The 20,464-nt window shown below is 41.4% G+C and overlaps 1 protein-coding gene across 2 annotated transcripts; it reads left to right on the top strand.

Moving 5' to 3' along the window:
• The first annotated feature begins 1,108 nt into the window (after positions 1–1,108).
• Positions 1,109–16,570, top strand: LOC134423770 (cytochrome P450 2J4-like). Of its 2 annotated transcripts, none has more exons than XM_063167130.1 (9): positions 1,109–1,367; positions 2,353–2,515; positions 3,445–3,594; positions 5,429–5,589; positions 8,024–8,200; positions 9,835–9,976; positions 11,729–11,916; positions 12,081–12,222; positions 13,816–16,570. In XM_063167130.1, exons 1-9 carry the CDS (start codon positions 1,197–1,199, stop codon positions 13,875–13,877), a joined length of 1,356 nt encoding a protein of 451 aa, XP_063023200.1. In that variant the 5' UTR covers positions 1,109–1,196; the 3' UTR covers positions 13,878–16,570. The 2 variants fall into 2 exon arrangements, with proteins under 2 accessions (XP_063023200.1, XP_063023199.1); XM_063167129.1 differs by lacking the exon at positions 13,816–16,570 and adding an exon at positions 12,886–13,766.
• The last annotated feature ends 3,894 nt before the right edge of the window (positions 16,571–20,464 follow it).

The raw sequence follows: 20,464 nt of genomic DNA, 5'->3' as shown, positions 1-20,464 counted from the left end.
TTCTCAGAAGATTAGTTAAAACATGTTTCTTTTACAAGTGCTTTGCTCTCAAGGGATGGGCAATTTTGAGAGGGAAGCATTTCAGTCTGGATCTGTAAGAGGGGACTGCAATGGTCATGGTCATGTGGTGCCCAGGACCCCTCTTGTGAGGTTTCCATGGTCTGATTTCAGCCAGTGAACTCCCTTGGTGCTGTGTTTGTGGTTCCTGCCAGTGCTGAGGCTTGGCAAAGAGCCTTGGCTACAGACTCTGTTTTCAAGTTACCAAGAATCCACACTCATGTCATGACTAGTTCTTGCTGAGGCCCTTCATTCTGGCAGTAGCTCAAGATCCCTACTAGGTTTTCCCCATGTTTTAATTTTTTTTTCTTTTAAATCTGTATATTTAACACTAGAAGTACTTTCTACATGAATATGCATTATTTTTCTCACATACTTTCTGATGATTTCTCAAATCATAAAGGGTACCCACCTTATGTCCAGACTGAACGGGGAAATGCAGAAGCAGATAAAACCCTCTGTGAGTTTTCCTAGTGCTAACATGTTAGGGGGAAAAGTGAGATCATACATTAATCCAGTTATGTCTTCAATTGCATTCAAGAGTGTAACAAATTTTGCCTTTTGTATTAAGCATTAGATAGTTGTATATGTATCTTAAGATAAATGTGGGCTTTTAACTTCTATCAGCCTTGCCATTACTAGATATAACGTACATGGAATATATACAAACCAATTTAAAAACTCCAAGATTTAATATCCACTTACATTTGCCTGCTTAATTTGTATGTATGGCTATTACTTTTCTAAAAGCGTTCCTGGAGTATTTGTAGGAGCACATACCATTCAAAATTGTCTCAGAAAAACTAGATGGGGAATTTATGAGCATCTCCATTGCCTGGAAAATCTTGGCCCTAGTATTTTAAGATACTGTTCCTACAAATCCTGTGATCCATATTGAATAAGTATAATCTGGATAAGAAGAAGAAGAAGAAGGGTGTGCATCTATTAATATGCTGAAGCATGAGAATGTAATGAGTGGAACAAAAAGGAGTGGTTGATAATAAAGAGGTAGGGTTGGAGGCGGGGAATATTTATTATGTGAATTCAAGCTCTTATGAAAAAACTGGTTTAGCAACCAACCTTAATAGCTTCAAAAGACAATTTTGAATAAAGGCAAGCTGGTATAGGCAGACTCTAAAATGTTGAGCATAAGTGAAGCTCTTGTGGCAGTGGCTGTATTTCTTCTAATTACGCAGTTTTTCAAGTTGCAGCGAGTGCGGAGACGGTTTCCTCCTGGACCAGTCCCTCTCCCAGTCCTTGGGACACTGATACAGCTGAACTTTCAGTTTAATCGTGATCTTCTCATGCAGGTACTTATTTTCAGGTACTCCTAATTGTCTAAAAGTCTTTGTGATTTCTCCTTTCTCATGTTGCTTGCTATGTGAAAACATCCTCTCCCAGAACCTCATTGCTGATACTGTAACTGTTAACTGTGATATCACACTTTGTTTGGTTCAGAACTGTTGGTTTGGTTTGCAAAATAAGAAAAAGATATTGCACTGTAAAGTAGTTTGTCAAGCTAAGAAACCTGTATTGGAATTTCTGAATGTGTGAAAGTCATTCAGGTGTTTAAAGCTATCCCTTTTAAACACCGATTTTCACTGAAATTCGTGTGAAGCTTGATATCTTTCTATCACCCTTTGCCACTAAATTATACAAATTCATGTGAAAATTGATATAATTTAGAATTAAATATATTGAGGGATTATATATCAGATTTTGAGTTAGAGAAAAAAAACTTTAAAAAAATTACTTTCACAGCATGGATTTGTAGCTTTCTGAGCACTGACACTCTCTAGCTTGAGCAGTAAATAAATACTTCCTTGCACTCTGTGTGTATCAGCTTGTTTATATTGACAAGACCAAAAACTGATGGGAGGAAAGAAGAAAGTCCAGTCTCTAAGCTAATTACTCCTCTGACAGTTCTGTGTTCTTTTGAGCTACTTGTACAGATGATAGAAACCCTCTTGAAATAAATTAATAAATAGAAAATACCCTTAAGCCCATTAATGAGTGTGAAATGAGCCTTGGCTTATATGCAGTAATAAAAAATACTTAATGCTTCTTGACATAGGCATGTGGCTCTGAAAAGTGGGAATACATGGGTGTTTCCAACAGTGAATGTTGGAAAAGTCATTCATGCTTTCTCAGTGATAATTGTAGTCTGGTGGGAAAGATGGAAAGCATCACTCCACCTTAGGGCTGGTCCTGTAATCAGTGCAAGAACAGGTTCATCCTCTGATTGCAATATGTGGGATTTCATCTGTGCTTTCCTGGCTTCTGTCCCATCTCTAGCTGGCAAAAATTCATGGCAACATCTTCACTTTATGGTTTGGATGGGCCCCAGTGGTTATACTGAATGGATTTCAAGCAGTGAAGGATGGCATGACCACACACCCTGAAGATGTTTCTGGCAGGCTGGTGTCACCTTTCTTCAGAGCAATGGCCAAAGGAAAAGGTGAGAATTTCCAGGCATAAACAGTGCATCTTGACAAATTGCAGTATCTTTTGTAACTTGTGACCACCTTCAGAGGTAGCACAGAGGCAGGGTTTGTCCGTGAGGAATGACTGCTGGGTGAGCTGCAAGGTACAGAGAGGAAATAGCTTTTTGAGAGTAGCAGGAGGAAAATACTAACAAGAGGAAAAGGATTCATAATATCTTCAATGGAATGCTCACTGGGGCAGATTCAGAGGTGATGAGATAGATGAGACAATGGTAAATTGTGTTGCAGAGAAATGGAGGAAAAGCAGGACACAACCCAATTCTTTGTCCCGGACAAATTGCCTCCTACTATGACATTTTCCATGAAGAGTGAGTTTGACAGTGGGATCTTCTTCCCATTCCCTTCCTTTGGAGAATATTTTCCTGCTGGCACAGTTGCACCTAGAAATTCAGTGTGCTTCTGTTTCAGCCTTGCTGTAGGTTTCATACCACCAACCACACTAGAAATTTCCAAAGTCTGTAACAAAGCCTAAATACTGAACTTTCCTGCCCTACAGACAGAATCTTTTCTCTCTGGCTGCAGACTGTCTTCTGATTCTTTCCCATTTTCCCTTCATGAGAATCATCACCATGATTCAGGTGAGCTTCAGGCATGGCAGAAAGTGTGAGACAAGCACTGCAAAGAGCACTAGAGAAGCAGCTGAGATATCCTGAGATATCTGATTGTCTGGGATCAAACTTAATCCTGCAAGTCATCTTAGACCCAGCTGAGTTTGCCTATTTCATCCCTACCAAAATGATTACAGGTCACAGCTGTTCCTTAGTGCCTTTGTGTTCACGGGCAAGGCAACAGTTTATGTTCTCTGGCTTAGTAAATCCTTTGATGTAGTCTTTGTCTATGACTAATATTAGCATGATAAGGAGCTCTTCCTTTAACGATGCAGGAATTATGTTGGCAACTGGCCACACCTGGAAGCAGCAGAGGAGGTTTGCTCTGAGGACTTTACGCAACCTTGGCCTGGGGAAAAGAGGTCTGGAGTACCGAGTGCAAGAAGAAGCTCACTACCTGGTAGACTTCTTTGCAAGTATGAAAGGTATTTCTGCAATAAATATCAATACATTTTTGCCATTATTCTGATGTCTTTAGTGTATGAACTTCTCTGTCCTGTCCTGAAACTGAGGGCAGCTTTTGTTCCACAAGGGAGTGTGCAGGGTCTTACACTGTCCGTGTGGAATGGACTGAAAATGCAAAGCCACCAGTCCATGTTGTGTTTTCAAGGAGACTATTCTTGCTCAAAATTATTTATAAAACTACTAAAATTGAGAATAAAAGCTGGAGCTTATTGATTATTTACATTATAGAGCACCCTAAGTAGAAAGGGATCTCTGAAGATGATCTAGCCTAACCCCTACTCAAAGAAGGGTCAATCTGAGCAGGTTTCTTAGGGCAGAGTTGTAAATATCTGCAGCAATGGAGACTTTACCACCTTTCTGTGTAACCAGTTTCACTGTTCAGTGAGAGTTATAGTAAAAACATTTCTTGTGTTTACATAGAATTTAATGTACTTATATTTTTCCTGTTGCCCCACTTGATACCACAGAGAAGAGTTTGGTTCTCTGTTCTTTATATCTCTCCACCATGTATTTATACATATTTAGATATCTCCCTATGTCTTCCCTTCTCCAGACTAAATAATCCATTTCTCTCAGCCTCTCTCATGCCAGATGCTTCAATTCCTTAATTGTCCTTGTGGCCCTTTGCTCAACTTTTTCTAATACACTGATGTCCCTCACACTGGGGAGTCCAGAGCTGGACCCAGAACTTCAGCTGGGTCTTGCCAGTGCTGATCAGAGGGGAAGGATCACCTCCCTTGGCCTGCCACCAATTCATTTCCTAATGCAGCCCAGGATGATGTTGGCCTTTGCCTCAAGGGCACATTTTTGGCTCTTTTATGGTGCTGATGCATAGAGAGACAAAATCAATGCTGATGAATTAAGTCCTGTAATGCCATTTGCACACGCTCTGTAAAGCACTGACTAGAATCTTGTCTTCATTACAATATTCTACCCTGATCAACCCAGTTAGGATCATGTGAGTAGGATTTCCCAATACTGATCATTATGCAAGGGCAAAATAAATCAGGACATGCTGTGGCTAGTGTTGTATAAATTAAAAATAATTAGATTGAGCCCAATCCCATGGTTAACAGCTAGGAGAGATTGAGATGTAACCATGTGTGCAAGGAAAAAACCCCACAACAGTAAGTTACTAACCAGAATTGTGCCTTGGGTGTTGGGCAGTTGCATCAATACACACACAAATAGAGTTTTTTATGGCCATATATTCCATAATCAAAAAATAGTTTTCTTGGAATTAGGTTTCAAATAACTGCTTTAAAATTAGTTATTATACTGTTAACACAATTGGTTGAAAGGAGTTTACAGCATTCTACAACATTTTATCTTACTGGAGATTGTCTCTAGCAAGGTCAGACAAAACACAGTAGCCTTGCATGCCTCTGTGTCCTTGCTGAAAAAAGCAGTCTATCTTCTTGCCCTTCTACCCTTAGGTTCCCTTTGTCCATAGTGTTCTCAGTCATTCCCAGGCTTGAAACATATTTTGATTTTGCCAGAAAGCAAATTCGCGTAGGTTTTTTTTTCCTTTACCTCTAAATTTGCTCTTTCATGTGATGCAATATTTTACACATCTGGCATTTTTTTAGAGTGCCACACATTCCTGGACTTACAGGATTGCAACATGGTTGTGAGGAATCAGTTTGATACTACAGTTTTGGAAAAAATATTGCTGCTTCTCTGTGAAATGCAATGCCTTCTTGAAAGTTCTGTGGGGAACTTAGAGGATTCTCACATTTCACTAAAGCAGGAAACATTAACAGTGACATTTATTATTTATTATTATGGTTGCAGGGAAACCTGTGAATCCTGCTTTCCCTCTTGTCCATTCTGTCTCCAATGTAATTTGTGCTGTCGTGTTTGGACATCGTTTCTCCAGAGAGGATGAGGCCTTTCATGATCTGATCAAAGCTACAGAACATCTCTTCAAGTTTGGGGGCAGCTTTATTCATCATGTAAGTGAATGATCTGTTGTATTTTTCTGAGCAAGACAGAGAGTAAGAAATGCAGATTTGAGAGCTATCAGGCAAAGTTTTAGAATGGGTGAGTGAGGCCCCTCGCAGTTTAAATGGACAGTGAACTCTCTCACAGTGGGATGGTGAAGGTCCACATGCCAGCCTTGGGCATTTGTGTTCACTCTCCTGTCTTTGAGTACTGTGACAGTTTGCCCCTAAATCTTTGCAATAGGGCACAAGTTCATGGACTGCTCCTGGGTTACTTGGTTTCTCAACCCCTGCACACCACAGGTTCCTGTGTTGGACATCATGATTCCTAAATGTTAAATGTCAGGTCTGAAAGTCTGACTCATGTGCCAAGTTGAGACACTGTTTTTTATACAGTTAACAGAGAGAGGAATGAGTCAAATACCAAAGTGTTTTGCCTGCAGCTACTTATCTCCATTTCTCCTGGAAGACACAGACTTGAAGACTTCCCAGAGAAATTCTACTCCTTTGCCCTGAGTTAGGAGCAGCTCCAGGCACAGGCAGCAGAAGGCAGGAAATACAAAGAGAGCAAATATAACTGCAAGCCTGGCAATCAAACAATCTGGGAGTCAATGATCCCTCTGACACTAGAAGCTTACTTTGCACAAAAGTAATTAAAAATTTCCTGGGAGTTCTGGTTCTGGTTCCCCTGCTGAAGTTGTCCCATACATTTTATGAGTACCTTTTAAATATAGAATACATAAGCAATTCCTGGAATACAGATGTCTCCCCATATCCCATGGAACATTCTTCTCACTGAGTTATGCTCAAGTTCCCTTTTGTTTAGTTTAGCTTTGGTCCTGTAAGTTGAGTGTAGTGGTGGCAGGTGACACCTGCTTTTAGGACAGAGAACATACCTCCTTTTCTTCTCTGCTTCCCATCCTGGCTCTGATTTGTTTTAGTGCAGTGAATAAGATACTGTTGGGGAAATAAGAACAGGAGTTCAAACCATTCCAGAGGGATGACCACCATCTCCACACCTCCCAGATGTGATGAGTACACAATATTATGCAAAAAAGAGGATATTGCTGCATCCACATCCCCATTTCTTATGTGGATCTCATGCTGTCAGGCACTGACAGGGGGACACTGGGGATTGGGCCCCTCCATAAATGGAGGAGGAGTTTTGGCAGGAGCCCAGGAAAGTGGATGGATGCGGTTCCTGTCTTGAACAGACAGCTAAATTCCACTTACAGTTAGAGTGCTATAGTGGGAGAGAGGGCAGACATTTGAGAGTAGGAATGCCTGTAATCTTGGCAACTTTATGTGATTAGTCAGACCACGGTTGTGTCTAAGGCTTCTGAACACCATTTGCAACTATAAAAATACCAGAGATGGAGCTAACCAAAAAGGACATGAAGTTCTAAGTGAATTTACCAAGGACTGGACAAGTACTTTTTTTTTGTGATAAGGCAATCAATAATGGATAATTGGATGTCTGACAATAAGAACTGATTTCCCAAGAAGATACAAGTACAGTCTATCTAATTCAACCACACTCCAGTGAACACCTAATAGTGTGCTTTCTGTAGTGTGATTAAAAGAGTATGAGAAGAGCTCAGCAAAATCAAGGCTGAGAAAGGATAAAAATTCTGCTGCTGAATAAACAATGGAATTATATTTTGAGCAGAAAAAGAACTATTAAGAGAGTGTTGTATCTTGGAGATACAAGAATAGACAGATTACCCAGGCATAAATGTAGGCTGGAAACCAGAATTAACTTTCTAGCTATCAGAATAGGTCAAAATCAGCTATTTCTTAGGCCAGATTTTCCCAAATGGTAAAACTGAAGGAAAAAAGTAATCTAGTTGTGCCACATAACCCTGTCTCTCTTTCTAGAGGAGAGTACTCAAAATTGTCAGGTAGACAAACCTGTTCCTTAGGTTCTCTGGGTTTCAGATATTTGAAATTTCATGGAGGAACCTTGAGAAGTCAATTGGTAGAGAGTACTTTGGGGGTTACTCAGCCTGTAAAGCAGCGACTGGGAGCCAGTCCTTGCTTTGGCAAGCATCGCGCTGAGGAGTTTCCAGCTTTTGCTTCTCCCTTCCCGGTATTCTCCACTGGAGGGCAGGAGCTCACTTTTAAAATGCCTGAATGCAGTTCATAGCAATTGAAGATGTGAATAACTGCATAGGTGAATACCATTCATTCTAGTTACAGTAATTCTAATTCAGCTTGTGATTGAGCTGAAAGCCTGTGGAACTCTGAATCTTACCATCAAAACTAGAAATTACACAGTTTACTTTTCACAGCTCGAAAGACCAAGCAGAGTCTTTGTCAGGATATTTTGCTCATCAGACCCTAATCCTAAGCTAACATGAACATTACCTCTCTTTGTAGCAGGCATCCATAGTGCATGTTCTCGTGATAGAGACTTTGCAGGACCTCTTGTGTGTCACTCCCACAGCTCTATGAAATCTTCCCCTGGCTGATGAGCCGCCTCCCTGGGCCTCACAAGAAGGCCTTGGCTTGTTATGATGTCCTGAGCAACTTTACACGGAGAGAGATCCGAATGCACACAGAGCGTGGGGCACCTGAGGAGCTGCAGGATTTCATTGACTTCTACCTGGATCACATTGAAAAAGTAAGTTTTTTCTGCCCCATCATACAGTCATAGGGGAAAAGGTCAACAGGGACCATTGAATCTTCACAACCAGTCTGAATCATCACAATCTCTTGCCTGTCTAGATTTGGTAATGTGAATCCAATAACCAGGATCTTCCTAAATCCTTTCTGATCATTGATATGCCACAGCACCTTGCAATCCTTTCATTAAATGGCAGGTTAATACGCTGCATTTTTTTTCATTGGCACAAGTTGTAAAATGATTGAAGGTCTTTGGAAGACAGAGTGGGATGCTCTGGTTACAATATTTTCCCAGTAAAGGTTTGCCAAGAGAATTTGCAAGAGGTCAGCTGGATTTTGAGAACATTTTATGGAGAAATAACCTAGGAGTTGGCAGTGTTAGTGAAGTGTCACCAGGGTCAGTGAAGTGTCAACCAGACAAAGGTTGACACTTCACTGACTTCACTTCACACAAAATAAAGGCATTTTGGTCAGGCAGGCATAGCAGAGGTAGGTGGGAATCTGTAGGGCTGTAGGAGATGACAAGATCTCTCCCTTTTCTAGACCGTACCAGGATCACTTTGCATGAATCTCGTGGGCACTGGATCCCAGCCTGATCCCTAGACTGTCAGTTGCCCTTCCCCTCTGTGACTCCTACCTCCATTTAAAGCTCTTTTCCTTTCTCCTCTCCTCTGCTGTGTCACGATGTTTACCTCTTCCTGTTCTGCTTGGTGGCAAGAAAAGGAGAAAGAGGAGGGAGTGGCAAGATGAGACTGGTCCCACTTGGGTGTGGCAAGAGTGGCCCAGAGAGCCAAAGGCCCTGGGAAGTGGGCAGTGGCTCTTGTTCCTGGCGGCAGTGCTGTCCTGCAGGGACAGCCAGTGTCCCTTTCACCACTCTCATGTGCTGGTAGCAGCAACAGAGGCAGCCACAACCTGTTGGGCTGCAGCACTCACCTACCTCGCCCTGATAATTATTTATTGATGAATTCCCACATCAGCTGCTATATTCATATGTATGGTGTGGATGTCAGCCTAAATGGCTTCTAGCTCCTTGAATCCTCCTGTTCAAATTTTTTTTTTTATATCAGCACAGTAACACACCTGGCCTTCCAAAGCATTTGACTGTTTCTAAAGCTTTTCATTGCTGTTCTAGGAATTTATGAGACTTGAACATCAGCGTGCCAGAAATTGTTTCAGTGAGTTCTTCTGGGACTCTGTTGGGTGGAAATCATCCAAGTTTGTTTATTAAAAAAATTGAACTGTCTCTAATAGGTGAACAGGGGCAATAAAAAAAGATTAGATGATATTACAGCAGGGAGAAGCATCTCTCCTTCTTTTCAATTGCTCCACTGGCAACAGAAATGTTCAACACCCTTGAGCAAAACCTCCGTAAATACAGACAATGAATTCCCCCAAACCAGAGCTGTGTTTATTTATAATTTCAGTGTATACATACACATCCTCGCACTCCTAATTGAAAACTCTAAAACCCCAGAGCAGCTGTACGTGAGTCATTGTGCCCTTGTGTAGAAGAAACCTGAATGCCACAGGTTAAGAACTTTATTCAGCCCAGTATGAAATCACATTTAATCCAATTCTTTTTTTTTTTTTAACTTTCACATATAAGCCTCTAACTTTTCTTATCATTTGCAGTCCAAAGATGAACCCAGGTCAACATACAATGAAGACAACATGGTTTATTCTATAAATGACCTTTTCTTGGGTGGATCAGAGACATCAAGCACTACATTGAACTGGGGCCTTCTCTATATGGTGGCAAATCCAGACATCCAAGGTGAATAGATAAGCCCATCACAGATATCTCCCATGCAATAGAAAAAATAATTTCCCTAACATTCTCATAGATCAGAGATTATTCCTAGATCCTGGTATGTGTCTAGTGGCACATGTACCTTTTTCTACTTGTAGGTCTGCCCTAGGCAGCATCAGTAGATCCAGGGATTAAATTAACTCTGGGATGTATTTGAGTTTCTTCTAACAGAAATTATTCTAGTCAGGAGTGGAAACAGATGGCTCCTCTGTTACCTCTATGTATATTTAAGAAATTTGCTTTTAAGTCTAGTTCGAAAATAATTACCAATCCCTTTAATAGAGCACTGAATGAAAACCAAAGGAAGAAACATGTCGTATCTTGGATAACCAAAATCTCACAGTTACCTTGCAGAATATGTGCAACTCCCAGAGGAGAACAGGATTTTAAATGGATGAAAGAGATGAAGATAAGAAAAACTTGGTCAATTTGTAGCTGTCAGACAAGAAATTCTGCTTAATCTCATGTTATCACATGTTTTGTTATCACTTACTCTAATTAAGGTTATGAAAGCACTGACTCACCTGTATAATTTTATTTAGCTAAATATTGCACATATTTGGGAAAGTACAGCATATGCAGAGTGATTCTTCCTGAGCTTCTTGAGAAATACATTGCATCAGGACTCAGAATGAGCTGACACCAGTATGTTTGTCCTCATTTAATTAATTGGTGCCTTTTTTTGAACCCATTCATACTTTCCCTGTGTTGACATCCAATGACAGTGTTCCACTCTGTACCATTAAGGAGAAGTTTGGCCTTTTGCCTCTTCCCTGAATCAGGAATAGAAATGTGTGTTTATATGATGCAGTGACTGATTACTTCAAACTACCTGGATTCTCAAGTTCTTCTGCAAGATAGTTCTTCATGGAGGAAAGTTAACTTAAAAATATTTTTGAATATACATTTTAAATTCTGTAAGGTGCTTAAATCTCTGTCGTCAGTTTAATGTAGCACTGCTGGCAGTCCCAGGGCATGCTTGATATGAATGGGCACAGACTGATCAATGCAGAATGGACTTCCCTGTGTATTACTGTTGCTTCAAAAAGCCTGAAAAAAGACAGGGTCATTTATTAAAAATCTAAGGTATTTTATTAGGTGTGTACTGCCTCTCTTGAAGTTTATAAATCAAAGGTTTTATTTTTGTTAATGCCCCCAAGACTCCCATGCAATAAGTAATTTAAAACATGCTGTTCTTGATTAAAAGGCAGATGCCAAGCAATAGATCAATTTTTTAAAATAGTACTTGGACCTTGTTCTAATTGGCATTGCTTCACTTAACAGACACCCTGCATAAGAACCATGTCCTTTTAACAGGAATTAGGCTTTTAAGACTCAGACTCACCTGGCATAAATTTCAGAGAGCTGTGAACTTAATGTTCTAACTGGCTGCAGGTGCTTGAGGCACCTAGGCAAAAGAAAACCCAAAGATAAATCTGTTATCTCTTGGATTTGTGGTAGTAAGGCAACATATAGTTTTAAATTTTTGAGCAACAAATGTCTTTTCTTAATCTATGATCAAATAACCTCATACCCAGAAGCAGAGCTCTCATATGTTTAAGCTGTTGGAACATCCTGCTACTTTATTTTTCTTCATAAGAAGTTACTTAAATTTCTAAATTAATTGTGATGTTGTTCTCATAGTTCTATGTTGAAAATGTCTTTGAAAATGAAATCACTGGAAATGTTCTGCCTGAATCTGAATATTTTCCCCAGAGAAAGTGCAGAAGGAGCTGGATGCTGTTCTGGGTCCCTCCAAGGTAATCTGCTATGAGGATCGGAGAGAGCTGCCCTACACCAACGCTGTGATTCATGAGATCCAACGCTTCAGCAACATCATTTCAGTGGGCATGCCCAGGGTGTGTGTGAGGGACACAACCTTGCTTGGCTTTCCCCTCAAAAAGGTACAGACACAGCTTCTCAGTGGCTACAGACTTTTCCTGCATCATGGTGTGGATTGAAATCTGTTTGTGCCAGGGCGTTCTCCTCAACAGAAGTGGGGCTGGATGCCTTTGGGTCATGGTCTGAATGTCAACAAGGAACAGAATGAATGTTTTTCTCCTTTCAGGGCACCATAGTTCTTCCAAATATTGCTTCATCTTTGTATGACCCAGAGCACTGGGAAACACCTCGACAGTTCAACCCTGGTCACTTCTTGGATAAGGATGGAAACTTTGTGGCCCAAGAAGCCTTTTTACCATTCTCCATAGGTAAGTGGGCTACAGCACATCATCAACAGTTGGGATTGGGGCTGTAGAATGGAGATGTCTATTAAAAACCTACTGCTTGTCTATTTTAAACCTTTCTGTGGAAAACAAAAGTGCTTAAATCAACATGATTATTTTCAGTAATATGTGTTCCACAGAACAAAAGATAACATGGAAAATCAGAGGTGTCCTGACAAACATATATATCTAACTTGCCCTATTTTTGGAAGAACATTCTCTGCTAATGATTGTGGCTATTGATTTTGGGCACTCATTTTGTAACAGACATATGTATGGAAAGCACTTTCAAGCAGTCCTCTTGATTCTTTATGCATTCAACACTAGAACATGGCATCTCCCAGGAAAAGCAGGTCCTTATTCTTCATTTACGTGGTGGAATGAATTCCTTTAAAGTGGTCAGTCAAATGAAGATGAGGCTTTTGAGGTAATTGAAGGGAGCAGAAGGGTTACATGGATAAAATTCTTTGAAGCTGCAGATAAAATTCTTTGAAGGAAGAAGTACATGAACCTTTTGTCATTGCTTGCACTAAGTCCAACAGAAATCCTGGGCTTGGCAAAAATACCTTTGCACTGTTTGAGGATGAAAACAGTTGCTGTTGGGCTCAGGTTTGTTTATTCAGTGTCCTTCCTCTCTCCTCTCTGCAGGGCACCGGGTGTGTTTGGGGGAGCACCTGGCCAGGACCGAGCTGTTCATTTTCTTTGCCAGCCTGCTGCGGGCGTTCACCTTCCGCCTGCCCGAGGGCGTGACCCGGCTCAGCACGGAGCCCGTTATGGGGGGCACTCTGCAGCCCCAGCCCTACAGGCTCTGTGCCATCCCACGCTAGGCTGGACATGGGCAGGGTCACAGACCTGCTAGGAAACATCTTTCTGATTTTTCTGAACCTGTCTCTTGAGACCATATTGCTTTTTGTATTGGATTTGAATTTCTAGTTCAAAAGCCTCCTTTTGTATACAGTAGGAAATTTTATTTAGATCCTGTTACCTGCTCATGAAGGTGATCTTTTTTTGTGGTAAAAATTCTTTTGATCTATAAGACCCCAACATTCTCAGCCATAAAGGCATCTTGCAGTTGCTGTCTGGCCTGGCAAGTACAAATCTGTGAGCAAATGACAAAATTGACTGCCAGACAACAAAAATTAATTCATTATTTCTGATAATGAATTAATTCATTATACCATTTCCAAAAGCAAACTGGGAAAACATACCTGGAAAATTCTGCCTCTTGATGTCACTATCATCAATAGCAACATTTCAGTCAACTTTTTGTTGATGGTCACTAATAAAAGATATGAAGGAAAACTTAACAACTGATTTTATTTATAGATGACTTACAGCTTACTGAGAATTTCTAGATTTGATGCAGCAGAATATGTGTAAGACATCTTTAAACTTTGCAAAGAATACCTGAGTCCAGCAGTGAAAAAGTGCAACTGAAACCTGGTGAAGAGTGAAGATACAGAGAGAAGATTTCTTTTGGGCACACACTTTCAACATTTATAAAAGTCTGACAAGTCAATTTTTAGAAAGTCTTTTCTAACAGAGCAATTATTTACTCCCATGCCTGACTCCTTTTAGGATCAGCAATGAGCAGCTGCTACACCAGGTGCAAGGGACTTCCCAAGGGACAGTTTGGGTAAGGAACCTGCTTTGGTTTGAGATGATGGTAAATTGAAAAATGTTCATGGAAAATGCCAAAGATGCTTTTTAAACCCCTCAGCAGCTCAGCTTCCTGAAGCCACAAAGGGTTGCCATACACACAAATACTAGTAAAACTCAATTAAAAAGTCTATAATTAGCAGAAAGAAAAAAAATTGGTTCCTAGTTAGGTATTTATATCTTTTGGGAAAGTCTTGTAAAGCATAAGTGAACTTGTCTTTCATGAATGTTCCTGTTTCTGTGAGAGAGGACAGGACAGCTGAACAGATGATCATCTGTTAAATCAGTTATCACTCCATGTCATCCGCTGTGTGATTGAGATTGGTTTGGGCAGTTCACCATGAATCACAGTTTTAGATTTGTCTCATTATTTCTAATTCAATGGCTGATGGAACACAGCATCAAAATAGTAACCACTTGATATTTAGCTGTTATTAAATTAAATGGCAGGATAGTACTAGTGAAATATGGAAGATCACATCCTGACATTTTACGTGACAGAAAACTGTGCCCTGGTAGAAACTGATGTCAAAGTCTGTGTGGATTTGCATGTGTGCATGGGGAGATAAGGCAAAGCTGAAACCACTGTGATTTGGGGATGTTGGAGCTGTCATTGCTGCTTAGAAATGAAGTTGGAAGCATCAGTAGCATTACAAGCATTAACATCTCTGCTTTGTGGTGCTGTCACCCCTGATGGCCACGTGCTTCCCCAGATATCCTTCCAAAAGGGAAGCTCATAAAGGAGCCTGGGATGGAATCATGGCCAGGAGAGCCCTTATGCAGCTGGAGCAGGTGGAGTTGCCTGAACCCAAGGGAATGGCACAACCCAGAACCAGGGGCAGGAGCACCTGTGTGTGAGAGGAGACAAGCAGAGCACCCTGCACCTCATACTGGGCAGGTTATTGGTGCCTGCCTGTGACAGGAACTGCTCAGGGGTGGTTTCTGTTCCATTGTGCAGAAATGTCCAAGGGATGAGAGCCCAGCACGTCAGCCATGGCAGCAGCAGGATGTCACAGGGAGGCTCACAGCACCAAGATGGGAGAGCTGGGTTTTGCAGAGCCTTTGCATTTCTGTTCCTGACTGATCTATTTTAGGAGTCACTTTAGCTCATCTTCTAATAAAGCCTGGTCTTTTTGAGCTTTTGAAAGCCTTTTCAAAGCCTGGCTGATGCTGCCACAGAAGGCCAATGAAGCTGAGAGCAGAGCTGAGAGAAGCCCAGCTCCCACTTATGAGGTGCCAACTCTCTCAGCTTTGGCTGTGTGATGTCACCTCTAATCAGGCTGCTGAGCTTTAAGGGGTGTCTTGGAGACACCCCCTCACACACACATCCTTCATTCCTCTCTCTTATATTCCTCATTGCTTTCATGTTATTTCTCATGTCTTCCTCAGGCTCCATTTTTGTAGTGGTGCTTGCCCCTGCTCAAGCATAAAGGGGAAGATCTGGCTAAAAAGGAAAACACAGGAAATGTACAGAGGAAAAGCTGAAGATTTTGGGTTCATGTAGCTCTTGGAGAGGCTCAGAGCCTTGTGAATCTGTGATGCTCATCTGACACCCTTTTCACTTTAAGTTTATACATAAAGCAAAAAAAAGAGGTAAAGAAAAAATTTTGTATTTCTAGTAGTATAATGAAGAAAAAGGAAAACGGTGGTTTCTCAGAACTGCAGTATATCAGGAAGGCTCTGTGGCAGATGGGAAAATTGATGGCTTTTTTGGCTTTTATTGTCAATGAAAATGGCCAATGCATTCAACACCGCTGGTGTTCAGGGAAGATTTCTGTCAAGGCTAGGAAGGAGAAGTTAGAAAATAGCTAGATAAACATGATATTTTCAAATTGGCTGAGCTGATTCATCCCAGGGCACTTAGGGGAACAGTATCAACCTCAGAGCTATTAGCAATTATCTATGAAAACCTGTGGAGGATGGGAAAAGGTCAAACATTTCCTTTTCTTCAGAAGGTAAGAGAAGTTGCAGTGCTATAAATCAGCCAGCCTGATTGCACTTTTCAGAATATCCTACAAATAATCAGATTGTAAGCACTGGAAGGAAAGCAGAGTCAGTATTCACCAAATAATGTCAAAGTTACTTAGTTCTGTTTGATGACATTGCGAGAGGTCTGTTTTCAAGAGAGAAGCTGTTAATGTCATTTACTGCTCTTTAATGTGGCTTTGACACTATCTCACAAATTCTGTGGAAATGTGGGCTATCTAAAGTTTGATAAAACTTGATGGAAAAGTCAGGAAATGCATATGAATAGTACCATGTCAAACTGGAAGGATGCACTGATTGGGATTCTGTCCTGCATCTAAGCTGTTCTATATTTAATTGAGGACCTTGATAGTCAGTAAAAGCACCAGACCTGGGTAAGGCCTAATTTCTTGATGCCACCAGATCCAAACTGATGGCTGCAGCAAGGTAAGAAAGAGGTATTCCCAAACTTGTCTAAATTCAAAGAAACTTAAATGTAGGACAGTTTTATTTGGATCTATTACCTTTGTGAAGTGTGAAGGTGCCATAACATGGATACTTCTCCTTAGTAGTTTTAATGTCACATAGCTGAAGAGGTGAGAGTGACCCTACTCCAGCATCTCTCATCATTCCCTCCTTCCTCTCTTCCTGGAGTTACAATTTTCCCTGGGAAATTTCTCTGGGATTGTTTTTTCTTGACCATTATGGTTTCCACAGAGCAGTAAGCTGCAGCAGAAGGATACATTTTAGTTTTGCAGTGACTCAAAATGCCTCTAAAAGCTATAGAATTCAAACTCAAGTTTGCTGTCCTGAACCAAAGTATTTTCTTTGGATATTCTTGAATAAAAGACTTGGTGGAAAAATCAGAAAGTTTTCATAAGGAATTTCTGAGACAGGCTATTTTAAACTGTATTAATATATTTAAATAATTAGAATAAAAATGGCAGTGAGCTGTGTTTATTTGAAGTAATATTTCAGCTAAGTTTGGGATATCTTTTGCTTAGTGAAAAGCTAAAAGGAACTCCTCCTAATATCTGCAAAGAAATCACAGCCTGTGCTATTTTTAGCCAAAAATTCCAGGAACTATTTATTTGCTGTCCTGCAGTGTGAGATTCTAATGTTAAAGGAATAACAATAACAAAATTGCAGCTCTTTCCCTGAACAGTTTATGAGATACAGCAGATGAGAATAGAGATGAGCTAATAATATTAATATATTCTGTGGTCAGCTGATGATATGATGGTATTCTACAAAGCTACATTTTAAGGAGCATTACAGAGAAAATGAAAAAAAACGAATTGGAGTGTTTTATATTCTGTTTTAAGTAACTTTTTTTAGCACTTTAAAAAAGTGTTCTTATTTCAGTGCTGCAGTCACATGAGCATTGGCTTTGCTTTGTAAATTCAGGTTGGACTGACAACTACAAACTGTGGGTGACTCTGGTTTCTCAGCTTCCTTTAGCCTGCTTGTGGGTAGCTTTGGGAAGGGACAGATGCCACCACCCACCCCTAATATTGATAGTATCAGTAGTTTCAGCACTCACAGACGACAACCAAATCCTAGAGAAATGCAGGCCATTGTGGGACCTGCAGGCTGAGGAAGATGGGATTTCAGGCTTGCCACTCTCTGACACCATTGTGGCATTGGCCTGTCCTGGCAGAACTGGGCATTGCTCTGTGGGAGCTCCCTGGTTAGGGATCTCTCCTGTTTGGAGATCTCTCCTGTTTGGGGATCTCCCCAATTTGGGGATGTCCCCCGTTTGGGGATCTAGTCGTGCCCTGTGAGCTGGGGGTGATGCTGCAGCTCAGGGAAGCTGTCTGTCCTCATGCAGAGCACCAGGAGCTGTCAGGGAGTGTGCTGGCTAATTCAGGTGGCTCGAGCAGGAATTGCTCAGCACAAAGTGATCCCGTGTGGGTGTTTCAGCAGCTCCAGGCTCCAGGCAGAGGGCAGCAGAGGCTGTGAGCTGCTGACAGGAGCTGCCCTTGCACACACCCGGGTTACCAGGGCATGCTGGAGCCCCTCGTGCCTTCATCTGCCGACAGCATGGGACTGGCTGAGCGTGAGATTGAGATGCTACAATACAGCGGCTTTAAAAGACTTCTTGGACCTTTTGGTAGAGCACGGCGTCTGCGTGGTTTTTGGATTACATGGATATTATTCACCCTGACTGTGCTCTTCTGCTCTCTGATCAAGATAAAAAGTTCCCAATTTTCTCTGCACTCACAATTTCTCCCACCAAAGGGAATGCAGTACACCAGGGAAGCTCCCAAATTACTGTGTGCCTTGCACTAACTTTCATTTTCTCCAGGTAAGATAGTGGCATTTCACCAAGCCCAGACATTGGAAAAACGAAGTAATGATAGAGTTTGAAATGTGGGGATCGCATCCATGAGGCTTAGAGGGAGAATATTGATTTCATCTGCTCTGCCTCTCTCTTTTCCTTTCTGTTAAGTACTGCCAAGAGAAAACTTCGAGATAATGAAAACAAACAAACAAATAACCAACCCTATACCAACATTCCCCCCCCCCGCCAAAAAAAAAAGACAAAACAAAACAAAACCAGGAAATATTGAACAAAATAATTATGGCTATTCTCCATCAATTTTAGCTCGTTGTTGATCTTTATCCAGGTTGAGCTTCTGCAGTAGTGAAGTCAATTAGAACTAAAATTGCCTAATTTCCTTTTATCTTTATGATGTGTTTGACAGGATGCTTTACACGGAGCTGACCAAAGTGATTCTCCTTGAATGCCATCCTCTGATCAAAGAAAGCCCTGTACTCCATGAATCTGAACAGTACAAAATGTCTCCCTATTTTTGTCTAATTATAGAATTATGGATTTGTTTGGGTTGAAAAAGACCTCATAGACTATTGAGTCCAACCACAACCAGAGCACTGCCAAGTCCACCAGAAAACCATGTGCCAAGTGCCAAATCTACACATCTTTTAAATGCCTCCAGGCATGATGATTCCACCACTTCCCTGGGCAGCCTGTGCCGGGACTTGGCAACCTTTGAGTGCAGATTTTTTTCCTAATGTCCAATTTAAAGCATCCCTAGCATAACCTGAGGCCATTTGCTTCTGTCCTGCTGCTTGTTACTTGGGAGAAGAGGCCAATCCCCACCTACACCATCCTTTCAGGGAGTTGTAGGAGGAATAGGGTCCTTCCTGTCCCTCCTTTTATCCAGGCTGAATAATCCCAGCTCCCTCAGCTGCTCCTCCTCAGGTTTGTGCTACAGACAGGTCACCGGGTCCATTTCCCTTCTCTGGACACAGTCCAACACCTCAATGTATTTCTTGACAATTTTACAAGAAGTTCTGCAGCCTCTGAGGGCACTCCTTTTATTCTCTGTCTCCAGGTCCAGAACTGTGACCCTGTGCTGTCCCCTGTGTGTTTGACATCCCCCCTCTCTTCCATAAATCCTCACTCCAGCTGTCACACATAACCAGAGGATGCAGAAAAGCTGACAGGGACAATATATAAAAGTAATAGATGTTTTGGAGGATACAGATTGTTTTCTGTGGTAGAAGGTGGCGTTCCTGGTTTATGTGAGAAATTCAGAAGTCTCTTTCAGGAATATTAGTGCAAGGAATAAAATTTCGTGCCGCATAGTACCTACAGGAGGAATAACAGTTTTGATCTCAGGTGGTATTTCTCAATCCCTTTTATCACAACATTCATGGAACATTTTTTAGAGAAAAGGACCTTTCTGGACATTGCTACAGTATTGCACAAGTAATAATATCATAATTGGAACAATCAATAAAAATTACGTAATTCTTTTCATATCTTTTTCTTGCTTAATTTTGGGGATGTGTCTAGGTACTGCAGTAATTTCATGTGCAATCAGTTGGGAAACTTGTGTCTAAAGGCCTGCATTGGCTTTGCCAGTTCAAACTGCTAATCCCTAGATCCTGTATAACAAATTAATATGCAGTCACTGCCACCCAGCTTGCCCTTTGATCCATAAGTAATTGTCAAATGCTGAAAGCTGCTGAGTGTGCTTGCCATCTTTCCTGAAAGTCACACCAGCAGAGTTGCCATAGGTGCTGGAAGTTATTTCCTGCAGGCAGGCCCTGGGAGGCAGAGCTGTGAGCAGCATTGTCCCAGTGCTTTCTTCCACAGGAGACTCAGATAAAAGTGATGGGGCACTGGTTACATGTGTCCCTCCCTCCCTCCCTCAGGGAACTGGTAGAAAAGCAACAAAGAACCAGCAGAGAGGCAGATGTTGAGACAGGGCAGATTAATGGGGCCTGTCAGGGCACAGTCCCAGCTTTAAGTTCAGTTTTGAAGGGAATTTCATGCCACACGCAGTGTGTAACTGTAAATCCCCTTGTTCGCTTCATAGTAGCACTACTGCAGTGCAAGTCCCCACCATTCAGCTTTCCTTGGAAGTGAGGAGAAAAAGCTTCCCTGGACAGGGGAAAAAGGCATGAATCAGACTTCTGGCCCCTGCACTTCATGCATGGCTAATTGTCACTTTGCCACTTTAATAAAACAGATGTTCTCTGTTAGCAGCTTAATGCAATTAGTGTAATACTTCAAAGGGCTGCTGCCCCTGCCATGTGCTGGAGAGTGAGGAGTGTCTGATGGAGGGTTATT

Source organism: Melospiza melodia, chromosome 12, assembly GCF_035770615.1.
Source record: "Melospiza melodia melodia isolate bMelMel2 chromosome 12, bMelMel2.pri, whole genome shotgun sequence".
In the NCBI taxonomy this organism is placed as follows: Eukaryota; Metazoa; Chordata; class Aves; order Passeriformes; family Passerellidae; genus Melospiza; species Melospiza melodia.
Note: the sequence above shows the minus strand (reverse complement) of the source record. Positions and strands in the feature narration are given on the sequence as shown.

Coding starts and splice junctions, on each gene's coding strand:
- LOC134423770 (XM_063167129.1), top strand. CDS start 1,197: ATGTTGAGCATAAGTGAAGCTCTTGTGGCAGTGGCTGTATTTCTTCTA. Junction 2,516..3,444: donor AGCAATGGCCAAAGGAAAAG/GTGAGAATTTCC, acceptor TTAACGATGCAG/GAATTATGTTGGCAACTGGC. Junction 12,223..12,885: donor CTTTTTACCATTCTCCATAG/GTAAGTGGGCTA, acceptor TCCTCTCTGCAG/GGCACCGGGTGTGTTTGGGG.